The sequence below is a fragment of the Podarcis cretensis genome (assembly GCF_951804945.1).
Source record: "Podarcis cretensis genome assembly, chromosome: 2".
NCBI classification, from domain to species: Eukaryota; Metazoa; Chordata; class Lepidosauria; order Squamata; family Lacertidae; genus Podarcis; species Podarcis cretensis.
In genome coordinates this window covers 79,409,028-79,424,600 of record NC_137171.1, presented here as the reverse complement: position 1 = coordinate 79,424,600, position 15,573 = coordinate 79,409,028, and the positions used below count along the sequence as shown (strand labels likewise).

General features: G+C 42.6%; 1 protein-coding gene across 7 annotated transcripts; it reads right to left on the bottom strand.

The window, feature by feature from the left end:
* Positions 1-562: 562 nt before the first annotated feature.
* Positions 563-15,270, bottom strand: TSEN2 (tRNA splicing endonuclease subunit 2). Of its 7 annotated transcripts, XM_079965064.1 has the most exons (13): positions 15,124-15,246; positions 13,443-13,555; positions 12,943-13,164; positions 12,161-12,242; positions 10,818-10,854; positions 9,425-9,866; positions 8,871-8,948; positions 7,813-7,863; positions 6,317-6,455; positions 4,353-4,389; positions 3,781-3,892; positions 2,288-2,377; positions 563-673 (listed from the first exon to the last, which is right to left on the bottom strand). In XM_079965064.1, exons 3-13 carry the CDS (start codon positions 13,129-13,131, stop codon positions 614-616), a joined length of 1,317 nt encoding a protein of 438 aa, XP_079821190.1. In that variant the 5' UTR covers positions 13,132-13,164; positions 13,443-13,555; positions 15,124-15,246; the 3' UTR covers positions 563-613. The 7 variants fall into 7 exon arrangements, with proteins under 7 accessions (XP_079821190.1, XP_079821189.1, XP_079821193.1 ...); XM_079965063.1 differs by lacking the exon at positions 13,443-13,555 and having other exon boundaries at positions 15,124-15,270; XM_079965067.1 differs by lacking the exon at positions 13,443-13,555 and having other exon boundaries at positions 12,988-13,164; positions 15,124-15,270.
* Positions 15,271-15,573: the final 303 nt, after the last annotated feature.

Genomic DNA, 15,573 nt, shown 5'->3' with positions numbered 1-15,573 from the left:
ACATTATTGATCTGCATTCTCCAAACACCTCTTGCTTCCAAAGTAGGAGGAAGCAATTTGATGCTCTAGTTTGTGAAACTGGGAGTCTAGTGTGCAGTTTATTATAACTATGTACCAGGAGTTAAGGCAGGGGTGGAGCAGCTGTAGCTCTGCAGATATTGCTGGTCCCCAACACCATGGCCAATAGTCAGCTGTAGTCCAGCAACCTCTGGAGAGCTATAACTTGCCCATCCCTGAGCTAAAGTCTGGTTAATTACCTGTAGCAGAATGGCTAAAGTTCACAGAAGTATCAAGACAAGGTGGACCAAGAACACAAATTTAATGTTCTCCATGGACAAAATAGATTCAGGAGAAGAAGAATCTTATTTGCATCAGCCACTAGCCATAGCAATAAAATAAAATGTACTGAAGATAGAGGTAAAAACTTAACTACAGAAAATACATTTTGGGGATTCAGAGAATATCTGTCAGGATCCATCTAGGTTTTAATTTAAAACAAAACAAAAACTCATTTAGTGTGTGTGTGTGTAATGCAACATGCACAGACAGCTCTACAAGAGTAAACATTTGACATTTTATTTACTTTGTTGTCACGTTTCCGCAATCCATTTTATCACAGCTCTTCTTGTTCACTGCGCTCATGGGATGAGACCCAACGGTTTAGAATCAATTCCTAAAAAAAAGTCATTGATTATTGACGACTAAAAAGGTATAAATGGAAAAAAGTATGTTCACTGATCTTGTCCCTAGTTAACCCTGTATGATTTAACTGCAGCAGAAGTGCTCTTGGCTTCCCACTGGGATAAGGCAGCAGCTCAACAACGTACATGCATGTCCACCACAGTAGCACCCCCAGTCCCATTCACCTTGTTTGTCCTTATCCCTCAATCACTTACACACAACCAATGGAAAAACAAATAACTTTGGTCTCTATTGTTTTGACACATTTCTAACCCTAACTCAAGAAAGGAGATTCTGACTAAATACCAGGAAGACCTTGTGGCGGGAAGAGCTGTTCCATAATGGAACTGACTCCCTCGGAAGGTGGTGGCCTCACGGGTGGTTGTTGAGCAGGGGCTTGGTGGCTATCTGTCATGGAGATTCCTGCATTGCAGGTGTTTGTACTAGAGAACACTCGGGATCCCTCCTAACTCTGCAGTTCTATGATTCTATGTCAGCACACCTGTTTTCAGTATGCCAAGACCTGAGCCATGTACAATATGATTTTGGTGTTTCACCTGTCTTTCCCATATCAGTGAAAGAGGTGTATTATGTGGCATAGCGGGCTGATGTTCAAGATCCAGGAGCCCGAAGTTCCCTTGGGAGTGTCGGATTAGAAACTTCAAATCCTAGGCATTATGTTGTACTGTTTTCTAGGATTATGACCACACTAGAGCCTTACAGTGGTGCCCCGCAAGACGAATGCCTCGCAAGACGGAAAACCCGCTAGATGAAAGGGTTTTCCGTTTTGGAGGTGCTTCGCAAAACGAATTTCCTATGGGCTTGCTTCGCAAGACGAAAATGTCTTGCGAGTTCCTGCGGGTTTCCCCCCCCCTTTTTCTAAGCCACTAAGCCGCTTATCAGCTGATCCGTTAAGCCGCTTAACAGCTGCTCCGCTGATCCGCTAAGCCGCTTATCAGCTGATCTGCTAAGCCGCTTAACAGCTGATCAGCTAAGCCGCTTATCAGCTGATCCGCTAAGCCACTTATCAGCTGATCCTCTAAGCCCCTAAGCCGCTAATAGCGCTAATCCGCTAATCGGCTTGCTTTGCAAGACGAAAAAACCGCAAGACGAAGAGACTCACGGAACGGATTCTTTTCGTCTTGTGAGGCACCACTGTACTTCTTATTACTACTTTTTCTAAGAGTAATTCACCTGCTACTGAAATGGCATAGAAAGTACATCAATGTAAGTAGATGCCTCATTGCTCCTGTAACATCTATAGGAAGGAGCCTTATAAGTTAGGCAAATGATGTACTTGTATCTCGTTCTGCTCTTTTGAGATATATAAATTAGCCTGAACAATCAATTGCTCAACAATTACTAACAATTCAGGCACAAGCAAAAATATTTTTACTGCATTCCCAGATATTAAGTCTAGGTTCTCAAATCAGATTGCCATGTATAGTATACCCAGCTCTAGTTACTACACAGATCTACTGAATTAGGAAAGGTTCAAATATTACAAAATAAATTATTAAAATATTGCCTACATTCTATCCAGAGAACTGGATGCCTTAAGGCAGTCAGTGGCTTCAGAGAACAAATCAGAGCAGGACTTGCATACCTGAACTTTAATTCTTTTGAGACATTCTGGTGACAACATTTCTTTTGCAGTCATATCAGATGGCTGAATCAAATAGCAGAACATGAGTTCCTGGTGGTTAAAAAAAAAAATCCATTAAAAACGTACGAAATTCATGTAGTACAAGATTTGCTCTTTACACCCGTAGTGGTAATTAGGCAAAAAGTGTGCTTCAATGAATATAACGCTGAATGTGGGTCAAGGAGATCTGAGTTCAAATTGTCATCCAACCACAATCCCATTGGATGTGGTCTGCAATTGGATGGCTATGTACAGGTCACTTGCTTGCTCCCCGATTCTAAGACCAGGGTTCATTTGGGGAAAGCTTCCGTGGACACAATTTGTATTCCTACCTACGGCAATTCTTTCTGCTGTATTGGGGGAAGCTCCAAAGAGCCTCAAACTTGAGTTTGTGAAATTGCAGCGATGAGAGACGTGACTCTGTATATATGTGCAACTCTAATCAGTAGTACTAGGCATAAGTACTTTATCTCCAGTTTTTATTACTCTGTTGCATGTTTCCAGAAAAGTACCCTTCCCAGTGTGTATAATGGGGGTTATACCCATTTGAAGAATGCTGTGTAGGACAAAATAAAATAAAATAAAATAAGTGTGTTCTAGATAGGTTACTAAAATGTGTAAGGTTTCAGATAAAAAGTTGAGAACTGATAAGCAGGTATTCCAACACATCCCAGCTACTAGATAAGTGTTAAAATGGAAATTTGAATGTGCTTGCCTTGAAATATCGAAAGTACTTCCCCATAAGCTAGAAATTTGAAATTCAGTATGTATGTACACTAACCTTGCAATCTTACTTCCACCTCTTTACTTGGAAATAAGTCCCATTATGTTTTTTGGGCCTTACTTTGAGATAAGTGCACATAGGGCTTAAGGCACCCTGATTACTGGAACTGGGCGTTTCTTCTCTCTTCCCTGAAACTTGGGAAGTTCCCTGAACTGTCTCTTATCAGTGGCTAGCACTGAATAAGAAAAGGTGCAGATGGCCCAGAATGTAAGAGTTCCCCATACAAATACAGTCGTACCTTGGTTTTCGAACAGCTTAGTTCTCAAATGTTTTGGCTCCAAAACGCTGCGAACCTGGAAGTGACTGTTCCGGTTTGTGAACTATTTTTGGAAACTGAACGTCCAGCTTCCTGCAGCCAATCAGAAGCTGCACTTTGGTTTCCAAACCTTTTGGTAGTTGAATGGACTTCCAGAACCAATTCCTTTTAACTTCCAAGGTACAACTATACTTGAAGCGGCTTCGGGGACACTAAGAAACACAGCTGAACCCAGGATAGGTCACACACATGGAGGATCAATCAAATCAAACTGCAATTGATCAGTATCTCATTTATGGTTATAACTGACAACTTCACATTATCTCTTTTTGTGCCCCCACCGTAGTACCTTTCCTTTGCTCCACAAGGCTTTTTCTTGTAGCTTTGAAATGCTTAGTTGAGTCTATGTGTTACCTTGGAAACATTTGCTGTAGTCCTGTTCAACCCAGACAAAGACTTCCAGCTGAAAGGTCTGTGTGGTGACCCTTCAAAGTCACTGTTAACTAATTCCACAATGACAGAGTAACTGGAAGACAAAGCAAAGTGAAACTTTTTTAGGATGCTGGGGTAAAACTGGCATTTAAAAACTAGGTACAGTCCACTAGTCCTCAGCTAAAATTTACTAAAGAGTTGAAGCTTCACTTTAGCAGAGTGAACAAAAAGAGCAACAAGTGTATTTCTCATACTTTTAGAGTGTACCATTTAGCAAAAGATACAGCCACCTTGCAGGCTATTTTGTCTAGCCCTCCATCCAGTTACCCAAACTCAAAGCGCCTTTCCAGAGTCACTCTGTTAGATATCTTATCAGTCCACTAAGGAAAACTTGTACTCAAACTTGCTTTGTACCCCAGAGTGCTTATTAAAAATGTCAATCTCCTGTCCCTTCCCAATGCAATCATGTTTCCTTCAGTGCTAATGATGCAGGAATTAAGCATAACACTTAAGCATATTTGTCTGTCTTTAATATCCAAATCTGAATGCTATACCTGGCATGGTAAAAAGGAGGACCTTTTCGATACAACACTGCAATGGGAAGAAAAGAAACAAAACAAGCGCTTACTAGAAATAATCATGCTTTCTTCATTTTGAATCATGTTAATGTAGGACACGTGGCTTTCCCATTACTCAGCTTTGAAAATCTAAACCATAATATAATAGGATCAGGGTTGTTTGTTTTTATTCTAACTGCATTTGGGAGCTGAAGCTGATCACAATAAATAAAAATCCTAATCAGGTAACTGGGAATAAAGATATTTTAACTACTTGTACAGTGCCACCTTCAGGGAAAAAACCCCCACACATGTCACTCCAAGTCAACTAGCAAACATAACACATAAGGATCTAAAAACAGCCACACAATGATCTATTCAAAGAGAGATGGGTTAAATCCAGCCTCCGGCTGCTCCCTTGCTTGCCAACAATCTTACCAAGGTGGCACCTGCTCCTAGATGAGGTTCTCAGTCTAGGAAAACACATGCAGAGGTCACAGCTGCATGAACAGCATTTGGGGACCTAATGTGCAGAGCTATTTACTCAAGAGAGCTGCCAATTCTTTAAGCAGAGGCTTGACATCCATATGTCAGGAGTGCTCTGATGGTGTTTCCTGCTTGGCAGGGGGTTGGACTCGATGGCCCTTGTGGTCTCTTCCAACTCTATGATTCTATGGTCCTGGGAACCAAAGCATACTGGCTCCACTCAAAAGACTGAATGTGGACCAAGAGGAATCTGGAGCAGTAACTAATGCACCACAGTTGATGCTGCCAAGGGATTACCATAGTAATTAACGGCAAGTTGGTCCCCCAGACTAAAAGAGAAGTGAAACATTCTTTTATTGGGAAAACTAATTGCTTAAAATGTTCCATTCTTTTATCATCATTTGTGTTCAGAGAAGGACAGTGATGTAATTAATCTTCTTGCATGCTCAGGCAAGCAAATGCCTTGCTGGGTCTGTTCCTCTTAGAAAGGAGGTGGTGAGGGTAGGTTATGGGAGGTAAATCCCCACCAGGTAAATGGCTGGGGTCTCACTCCCCATGCTCATAGGCCTGAAGGGCAACTGGGAGAGATGAACTGAGGAAAGACTGTAAAGAGCTCTGCATATTAAATGTGCTCCACAAGACAATAAACACCCCCAGGAGATTACCAGACTCTTCCTTGCCTATGGTAAAAAGCTTTTCCCTCCTACAGATGACAGCAGGCCATCAATTAAACATTTCTTTAAAAAAATACTGCTGTGTGCACATCTATTATTCAAACGAGGCAACAAAGAATGGGAACACCAAGACATTAGCGCTCAAGATTCAAGGAAGCTACAGTCAAATGAATGGGCAGCACATTTGCACAAACGAACCAGACAATGAGCAATAGCCTATTTAAGCTGGGGAGCAGGCTGACAAAAAATAACTTTCTGCACTGTGAGACGATTAGCTGAGCCAATCCCCCACTCCACAAAACTCCACCAGCTTTCATCATTGCAATATCCATTTCATCACACAGTTCCAGTGTGTAGCCTCTCTTACGTTCTGCAATCTGTGCTAACCATATTTGGTCCAGTGGTCTTTGTTATCAAGTAACAGGGGAAACAATATCATAAAGGCTATCTATGGGTCGGTCTGGGTGATAGCAATCTAGTGATCATGTGGAGGGGGATGTGAAAGTACCTGCCCACCCCTCTTTCTAGCACACTTTCTTGCTTCTGCACATCACTATGAGGATGGCACAGATGAATTATAGCCTGCATGTCTAACATCAAACGCATGCAGGTCAAAATTGGTCCCCAGGTCTTACCTGGGAATTGACTGCACCATCCCCGACTTATGGCCTGTGCTTGCAGGCCATGAGTTGGAAAACCTCTCCTTGTGGAAATGGGAGGGGACAGTGCATCACCACTGGATCCGCGTTGTGTGCGCCAGCCTCTACTGCAAACTATAATCAATGAAAGGAAAATACTCACAGAGGTCAGTCCCATATTTCAGGCCAACTTTAGGGACCCATCCTTTACTACGGAAGTAGTGATATGCCATGTATGTAGCCTTAAATTTGGGTTGTGCTTCGCTAAAAACTTCCCATAGCTTCAGAATAGATAAAGGTGCCTAAAAACACAACCAGATGCTTTCCTATAATTACAGTGTACAAAAGCAACCTACTATTATTGGCAGCTAAGTCAACAATCTTAGCCACTTCTAGAGCAGCGTATTTTATCTTTTATTCAAGTTGGGAGAAGGCACAAAGAGGACAGAAGCCAAATGTGAAGTTTGTCATGCAAGTCTAAGCATAAATGCCATCTAGCTTTTGAACTGCGGTGTAGCTAAAGCTATTAAAAATAGGTTCCAGGGCATCTAGTCTAGGGAACTCAGCAGTCAGAAATGGAACACCAAACGGTATACTCAACTACACAATGCAGAAAAAGTTTAGGATAAAGCTTTATTCTCATCGCATTATACAAAATCCTGATCTCTGTTATACCCATTTAAGCCCCCTAAAATGAATGGAACTTACAAGCCAATGCTATGCATGTTCACAGGGAATTAAAACCCAGAGTTCAAAGGGCATACGCAACTAATGCAGAATTGTAACCAAAGACTGTCTACATTTATGCAGAGAACATAAGATTATACAAGAAGGAAAAATTACCCATGGTGCAAGTTGCCTTGGAAACTATTATAAAGTGTTTGTTGTTTTATGCTAACAAGCAACACACGCAACAGGTTAACTCACACACAGCTTACTACGACAGACTAAAGGCACCCAATTGGATCTGGCCACCAATTGGATCTAGCCAGGACTCTAACTTTTACTGCCAAGGAATCCACCAGGTACTTTGTCTCCCCTATGGAATATCTAACTAAACTTGAAGTCCCTAAACACCGAAGGGCTTTTACCCTGGCTCGATGTCATGCCTTCCCCATAGCTGTCATTGAAGGTCGATACAGGAAGATTAATTCCCCGGGAGACAATGTCCCTGTGACTCGGGACAAATAGAAATGGTAGAGTATGTCCTTCTCCAGTGCCTGTATTACAGAGACATTCGTATTAGCCTGATTTCCCCACTACTTCATAAGTACCCAGGGTGCACAGGGCAATTCTATACCTCCCTGCTGCTCTCAGATACCAATCCTGCTTCAACATACAATGTTGCTAGATTCTGCACAGCAGTGCTCAAAATCCATCGGAGGATGACCTGTGCCACAAACCAGATTTAAGGAACGTATCAGAGTGCTCCATGAATTAATAGTTAAAGTCTTTTACAAATCAGCCTTTTAAGCTCTTCCACACCTGTCCAATCCTCCTATCCCTTCTTTCAGCTTCTTTTATATTCACCTTCTGTTTTAATACCTTTTAGCTTTCCAAAATGCTTTTCAGATTTCAAATGACTGTATCCCACCCTTTTATGCTGGTCTATGACCGTAATAAAGATTTGTATTGTACTGACTAAAGGCACCACCTTACCTCATTGTAATAAATACTTAAACATCCCAGAGCATAGACCAAGAAAAAGGCCTAAAAAACAACAGTAATTAGAATTATTTTGTGTATGTTATGTTATATACATTATTACAGAGTAGTGGCACCAACATGTTTTGCATATCAAGGGTAGGGTGTTGGGAAGGGAAGTGGGAAAAGTCAAGCAATGCATTTGCTCACGCAATCATACTTTTCGTCAAATAATAGGAGCTAAGTTCTCATCAGTACAAACAGGACTGCTGAATCCTCAAATAATAATAATAAAAGCCCTCCCATTTACATCCAAGGTTGCAGTCATTTACATGATTGCTTCTAAGCAGACAAACAAAAGATTTTGCTGCAATCCATCTACCCAATGAGCACAATCCTTCAAGAGTTTATTCTAAGTAAATTCCAGGAACTGAGCAAGAGCAACAAGATTATTCAGGATCTTTTGAGAGAGGGAAAACCCTTCACTAGAATATGACTTTCATTCTTCGTGTTGTCAATTCTAGCAACAGAAGGGAAAAGAGCTTAGCCTTGGGATGGAAGCAGTCCTTAAAAGAAAGAAAAATCACCACCAGGAAGTGTGTACATTAGTGCTAGATAAGAGGAGTGGACTGCTGAAGAAAGGGGGGGGGGGGTTATGGCAGGCAACAAGTTTTCCTAAATGAAAGGAGAGGTACAAATGATCATTTGTGCAGTGAGGAGGGACTTGGGCAGTGACGTCCTAAGGACCATCAAGGAATGCCTGGGACTCAAAAGGAGTCAAAAAGGACCTGCAACAGCCATAGCAGCTATCACAATTTATCAGAATTATGAGCCATATTAAATATGAATCCAACTGGAAACAAGTGGTGGGCAATATCATGTGGCTGCTCTAGTGACCAGTAGTACAAATGCACCTGGAAAGGCCAATCATATCAGAATTCTGCAAGACTGAATTTATAATTTTTCCTCTTCCAAAATTTATCCACACTTTCTTAAAAACAAAAACCATGCAAATACCAAAGTTATATATTTACATTGGCAAATTACTAAGTATGACAGTCTTCCAAACTTACCTCTTCTAGACTGAGTTGCAAATATTCTAAGATCCTAAATGGATTCCTTCTGCACACTAACCTCTCTTTTTTGACTAACTGCAAGAAAAGTAGCAAACCAAAGTTACAAAGACGCAGTCACAACTCTAAGCTATTTACCTAGCTGAGAGCCTGCCAGCAAGATACTTCATATTCCTTTTCTCCCATAAAATCTCCTTCTGACATGCCTCCTCATTCCTGAAAATTTTTCTCTCTCTGCTTAGCACACTCATTTGATGGCATTGGCTTATCTTCTCCCATTTCCCAATGTGCCGTGGGCAGGAGAACCTTAGAACTGAAATTCCAAGATTCACAAGTTGCTTTTTAAACTGACCTGCCATTACTGCATAAATGCCATAATGGATTTCAAATGACACTTTGCTGATGCAGATCAGCTGAATGATTTCTTTCAGCAGATGACACCTAATGTCTTTTTCAAATATATGTCGCTGAAAAGGCAAAATGTTATTTTAATAATTTGTTAACAAAAGTTAACAGCAATGGGCTAATTTGTGACCTTACGTGTGGTTTCTTACCTCTTTTTTCAGACATAAATTTGATTCTTCTTCTTCTTCTTCAACTAACACAAACTCATTATTATTGTCTTGATTAATACAATCTTCTGGCTTGCAGATGTGATGCACACTGACTGAACACAGTTTTGCCAAGTGTCTTTCAGCTAAAGCTTTAGATCCTGTTCCATCTGATTCATTAGAGTCATTCTTGGCTAGTCGGTCAAAAAATGGATCACCTTCCAGGCCAGCTACTTTATCCCCATTTGTTTCAGAAGAAGTCACTACATGCTTTGACTCATCCTCAGCTGTCTCCATCTTGATGGTCTCCTCAGCCTCACTATTTTGCTCAACTTCTCTCAGATTAACGGGCTGCGTATAATTCAGAATGGTTGCATCAACTGTGAAGTCATCCAGTCCTTGCTCCCGCATGAGGCTTTTAGCCCATTCTACATGACGCTGGTATCTGGAATAAAAAAAGGAAACACAGAAGATTTGAAGTAGCCAGCTTATTAATTATATCTCAAATTTATTTGTTTGTTTTGCAGGCAAGATTATTTATTTATTTTTAACTTTGCCTCCCATTTCTCGCTTGTGGAATGCTAGTACTTAAATCAGGGGTTGCCAATCTTTCTGAGGCCTGCGGACACACTTGCAAATGGGAGAAACTGTTTTTAGCACCACATAAGACATCCTGCAACCAAGCACACACCAGGACCTTTTCTGTTGGCTACACAATAATGATTCTTTTGCGCTTAATTTCAGCAGGGGGAGGGGCCCCTACATGTGCCAGGAAAGCCCCCTGCAGGCCCATGTGCACCCTCAAGCACCACATTAGCCACCTCTAATAAACTTCAATTTCACTATTGATTATTATTATAATTATTAAGTTTGTATACAGCCCTATGCCCCATAGATCTCAGGGCAGTTCACAGTACAGAGCCAGTGTGGTGTAGTGGTTAAGAGCGGTAGTCTCGTAATCTGGGGAACCGGGTTCGCGTCTCCGCTCCTCCACATGCAGCTGCTGGGTGACCTTGGGCTAGTCACACTTCTCTGAAGTCTCTCAGCCCCACTCACTTCACAGAGTGTTTGTTGTGGGCGAGGAAGGGAAAGGAGATTGTTGGCCACTTTGAGACTCCTTTGGGTAGTGATAAAGTGGGATATCAAATCCAATATAGAAAACACAAAGTACATAACAAAAATAGAAACAAAAACAAACCAATAACACCCCCTCCCTTCCACAACAGATTTAAAAGGGCATTGGATGTCAATCAGCCAAAGGCCTGGTTAAAGAGGAACATCTTCGCTTGGCACCCAAAGGTGTATAATGAAGGTGCCAGTCGAACCTCCCTGGTACCAAGGAACTGCACTTCAAGCTTCAGACACAGAAAAAAAAGGGGGGGGGAGCTGCACTTACTTTTTCGATGAGATTATCGGCATGTTTAACCCGACATCTGCAATAAAAGCAGAATTGTTAGCTATTGATTCCGCACAAATATTCAAAGTATTGGAAAGTTAACACACAGGGCAACCCAAACCCCGGCTGGGAGCAGCAAAGTGGAGTGGATTAGCAGATTTACCTCCACATTCAAAGTCCTGCTGCTTTCTGGGCAGAAGGCTGAATGGAAATTTCCCCTTTTTTTGTGCGGCAGCTCCAGGCTGGCATAGACAAGGTAACTAAGAATGGGACCCCTTAGGGAATCCATGCAACTTTGGATCTAAAGCTGTAGCCCTGGTAGCTTTCCATTCACTAGGGTAGAACTTGGGTAGCCGTTGTGGCACAGCCTCGCTCCCTGCCCCATCAGCAGCGCTTATCTCCACTAGTGGAAGTGATGGAGAGACATCTATGGGCCATTTTTTCTCCCCTGTTCCCCCCACCTCCCCAAGCTATCTACGTGGAAAGGGGGAATAGCATTGTACTGAGAGTTTGGATTTTGCTTCAAATAATGCATTCATACTAAAATACCTGCAGAAAAATATATCTGTCTTCCTGGCCACCCTCTCTGCATAAGAGGAATCCAAACAACATTTGCTCCAATATTGTGTCTGCAAATGCTGTTTTCCAGGCCCTTAAGGACCTGTGGGTTAAAGCCTCAGCGCCTAGGGCTTGCCGATTGGAAGGTCGGCGGTTCGAATCCCCGCAACGGGGTGAGCTCCCGTTGCTCTGCCCCAGCTCCTGCCAACCTAGCAGTTCGAAAGCACCACTTGGCTGGTCCGAAAGTAGTGGAATACCAGACATTATTACAGTTAGTTTCACTAACCTAAGTTCCATCCCACTACTAACTTTGACTGGTCTTTTCCCCTATCCCCTTTTTTATGGGACGCAGGTGGCGCTGTGGGTTAAAGCCTCAGCGCCTAGGGCTTGCCGATCGTCAGGTCGGCGGTTCGAATCCCTGCGGCGGGGTGCGCTCCCGCTGCTCGGTCCCAGCGCCTGCCAACCTAGCAGCTCGAAAGCACCTCCGGGTGCAAGTAGATAAATAGGGACCGCTTACCAGCGGGAAGGTAAATGGCGTTTCCGTGTGCGGCTCTGGCTCGCCAGAGCAGCGATGTCACGCTGGCCACGTGACCCGGAAGTGTCTCCGGACAGCGCTGGCCCCTGGCCTCTTAAGTGAGATGGGCGCACAACCCCAGAGTCTGTCAAGACTGGCCCGTACGGGCAGGGGTACCTTTACCTTTACCTTTAAGGACCAAAAATTGAGCCAATCAAAAGAGTTCATTATGCACACTTTATGCCTTTAATTCAATTTCAGACTAGCTTACCTTGCCACTTAGCAACCAACATAGGATCTGAAATGTTGTATTCTGGCCGACTTCTGGAAAGAATACCTTTCCCAAAAAATCCCTAGAAAAATGAGACATCTGTGTTACCAACAGTTCCACAGTTGTGCATTTGATATTCTTTGCGTTATTGATCACACACACTGTCGTATATTTTTAAACTAGAAAGCTTCCAGCATGTATGAAAGTCAGTCAATAAACACAAGCTCTCTGAGCGCAGTTACTCGGATGCTGAAGACAAATTATCTTCTATGTAGTGTGGAGAAAGTGGATTAGGAAAAGGTTTTCTCCGCCTCTCATAACAGGAACTTGTGGACTTCCAATGAACCTGAGTGTTGGAAGATTCAGGACAGGCAAAATGCCGTAAATATGCATATAGTGCTTAAAAGCTATTGAATTCATTCCCACAAAATGTATTGAGGGCCACCAGCAGGGATGGCTTTAAAAGAGAAGGACACACTAGCGAGTTTCTATGAAACACACAATTCAGTACAGTATAGTGCTCATGAAGATAAACCTTATTTTGCTGTTGATGCCTTCTCAACCATTCCAGATAGAAATACAGGACCCATGTGATTATTTGACTGATTTGCCCCTCCTCACCTCACACCTTCACACATACGCAGTATTTTAACTAGACTGACAATTATTTGGTTCAGAATATTAATTACATTTTTAAAAATCCATTGTGTTGGCAACTAAGGTGAATCTTTTCAATGTCAGAAGTGTCATGCATTAGACAGATAAACAAAAGTCAAGAATACCATACTATATAGGTGTTCTATATCTTCAGGATTCTTCACAATTACATTGTTATTTATAATTTCAGCCTGGCATATTTGGAAATCTCTTCCGTAAATCCCTTCTCCGGTGGAAGAAATAGGAAATGGAGAATTATATGATTCATATACTCTTCTCTTCCTTCTTGGGGGATGGAAAATTGCTTCTGCCATTTTGTATTATCCTTCTACTTTAACAACAGTCATCTAGGACAAAGAACAGAAAGGGAAGAAAAACTTGTGAAATATTTTTTAGTCAGACACTTATTAGGTATGCTTGGTGAACCATTAAAGTAACATTCTTTCCCTTGAATTGGTCAGAACAATTGATTTCAGGACACCAACTCAAACTCTTTCTGGAAATATATATACTCATGCCTTGATTCTCAAACATACACAGTAACTCATGGGATTCATGGTTTTAATATTCCTGCAGAAACAGCCTCTTCCCATCTGTTATTCCAGATTAACGCAAGACAACTTACTGGGGTTACTTCTTGGTGAGCAGTGAGATAGTACCTGGCCTTGTAAACTATTCACCTTGCGTTACACAGGCCAAAAAGGCTTAACACATTGGAAGACTCTAAGAGAAGGAATACTGAAAGGGTAGAATATGACAGTAGTATTTTATCAGGAACTCAAAGTGCTAAAACCAAACAAAATTACAACACACGTATTTGGGAAAGACGTATTTGGGAGTTTTTGCACTCTCTTCTGTACCAAGTGTCTTAACTCATTTTCTTGAGCTTTCTTTGTGTATTCATTTAGTTGTTTTAAAACACTGAAAAATATTTTCCGGCACGGGGTACCTTGATAGTTCTTCTCAACAGGGACTGGCAGTCCCCAAAAGTGATGGTAGTTTAAGCTCCATCTCCTGCCTTGCCTTTACCCAAACCCACAAAAAGATGTTATCACGCAAAGAGAGCTTTTGGGTAAAGTACATTTTGGCATGCTGCATAAAGAATTACTGTCTTCCATTATTTTCCCCTCCCTGAATAATTAGCAGGAGACACACTTCTTTGGGTGCCAGTGCCTCCACCATCACCAACTGGGGCATGACTGACCTGCCTTTTTGTGGTGGTGCCTTTATACTATATCATTAATAATAATAATAATAATAATAAAATAATTATATAATTCTCTCCCAAGGGAGACCCACTCCACTGAAATTTTTAGAGATGTTGAAGACTTATTTGGCTCTGCCATATTTCTGAGATTGGCCAACTCTGGGTTTTTATTGTGCTAATTTAGTTCAAAAACTGTGCAGAAATTTAAAATACGTTATTTGTTCTCTTGATGGTTTCAGTTACCTTGTAAATCACCCAGAGAGGCTTTTTTAAAGTGGGAAAGTGGCATGCATGCTGAGCACCTGCTCAGCAAAATAATGCCTCCTCTAAAGCAGTGTTTCCCAACCTTGGGTCTCCAGCTGTTTTCGGACTACAATTCCCATCATTCCTGACACTGGTATTGCTAGCTAGGGATGATGGGAGTTGTATTCCAAAAACAACTGGAGACCCAAGGTTGGGAAACACTGCTCTAAAGTATACAATAAAAATTACCAGCAAAAGAAAGCAGTGGCCCTTTTCGACTTGGGGAGAGAGAGAGAAAAAGAGAGGACATAGAAGGGTCCCAGGATGTTTTGAGTCCCTCTCTCCCATTCCTGAGGCAAAGAGGGACACTGTACACTAGGGACACCCTCCTGGTACAAGCACACCCAACGAGAGGGCTCTGGAAGCGGGAGGGTTTGTGTAGTTTGTGTAGAAGGGACCCCGTGGTCATCTAGTCCAAGCCCCTGCAATGCAGGAATTTCAACCATATCATAATGACTCTCTGCACATTCACAGCTCATTTCCCTTAACTGCGGCATCTCCCCCCCCCCCACCCAAAAAGAGGGGCAGTTCTGCCTAGCCGCCTTGCTGCACTGGGGTGGGAGGCTTTCCACCATGAAGGCTTGAGGGTCTCCCCCCCCCCCCACTTTTTACAGCCTTTTCAAACACAGTGGGTGTGAAGCGGATGGATGCACAGCCAAGCCCCAGTTCTGCCACGCGACTAAGAGACAAATAAATGGGAGGGAGAAAAAGCTCTTGTCAGCTCCCGGCACAAAGCTCGCAGTTAACTGGCTGGCTGGCTCTTCTTCCCTCTTGCAAAGAAGGTTAACCAAAGCACCTCTCTGGCCACTAGCAGCGAACTGAACCCGAGCAGCGGAAAGGATGCAAGCGGCTCTTCCCCCGCCGCACATGCAGAAAGGGCTCCTCCGCCTCGGAAGGAGGAAAGGCCTCTTGCTTCCAAAGAGGCAAAAATAAAACGGAGCGTGCCATGGAACCATCACTTCCGGTTCTTACTCGCGTCCTCCATGTGTGAAGCTAGAGTAGAAGAGGAGCAGCCTTAAATTCAGACTTTAAAGTAAAATGGCCATCATCATGCTTATCTAGGCAGTGCTGCTCACTGAGTGAGTCTCTCTCTTTAGCTGTTTCTCCCTAAGTCCTACCCTAGCAAGGAAGCCTCGAACGTTCAGGGTGTCGTTCTTCGGTTCTTGCACTAATCCCAGCTATCGTTTCCCCGCATATGGCAGACTCTTCACGCTGCGATTGGGAACCAGAGGTGTATATAAAGGAA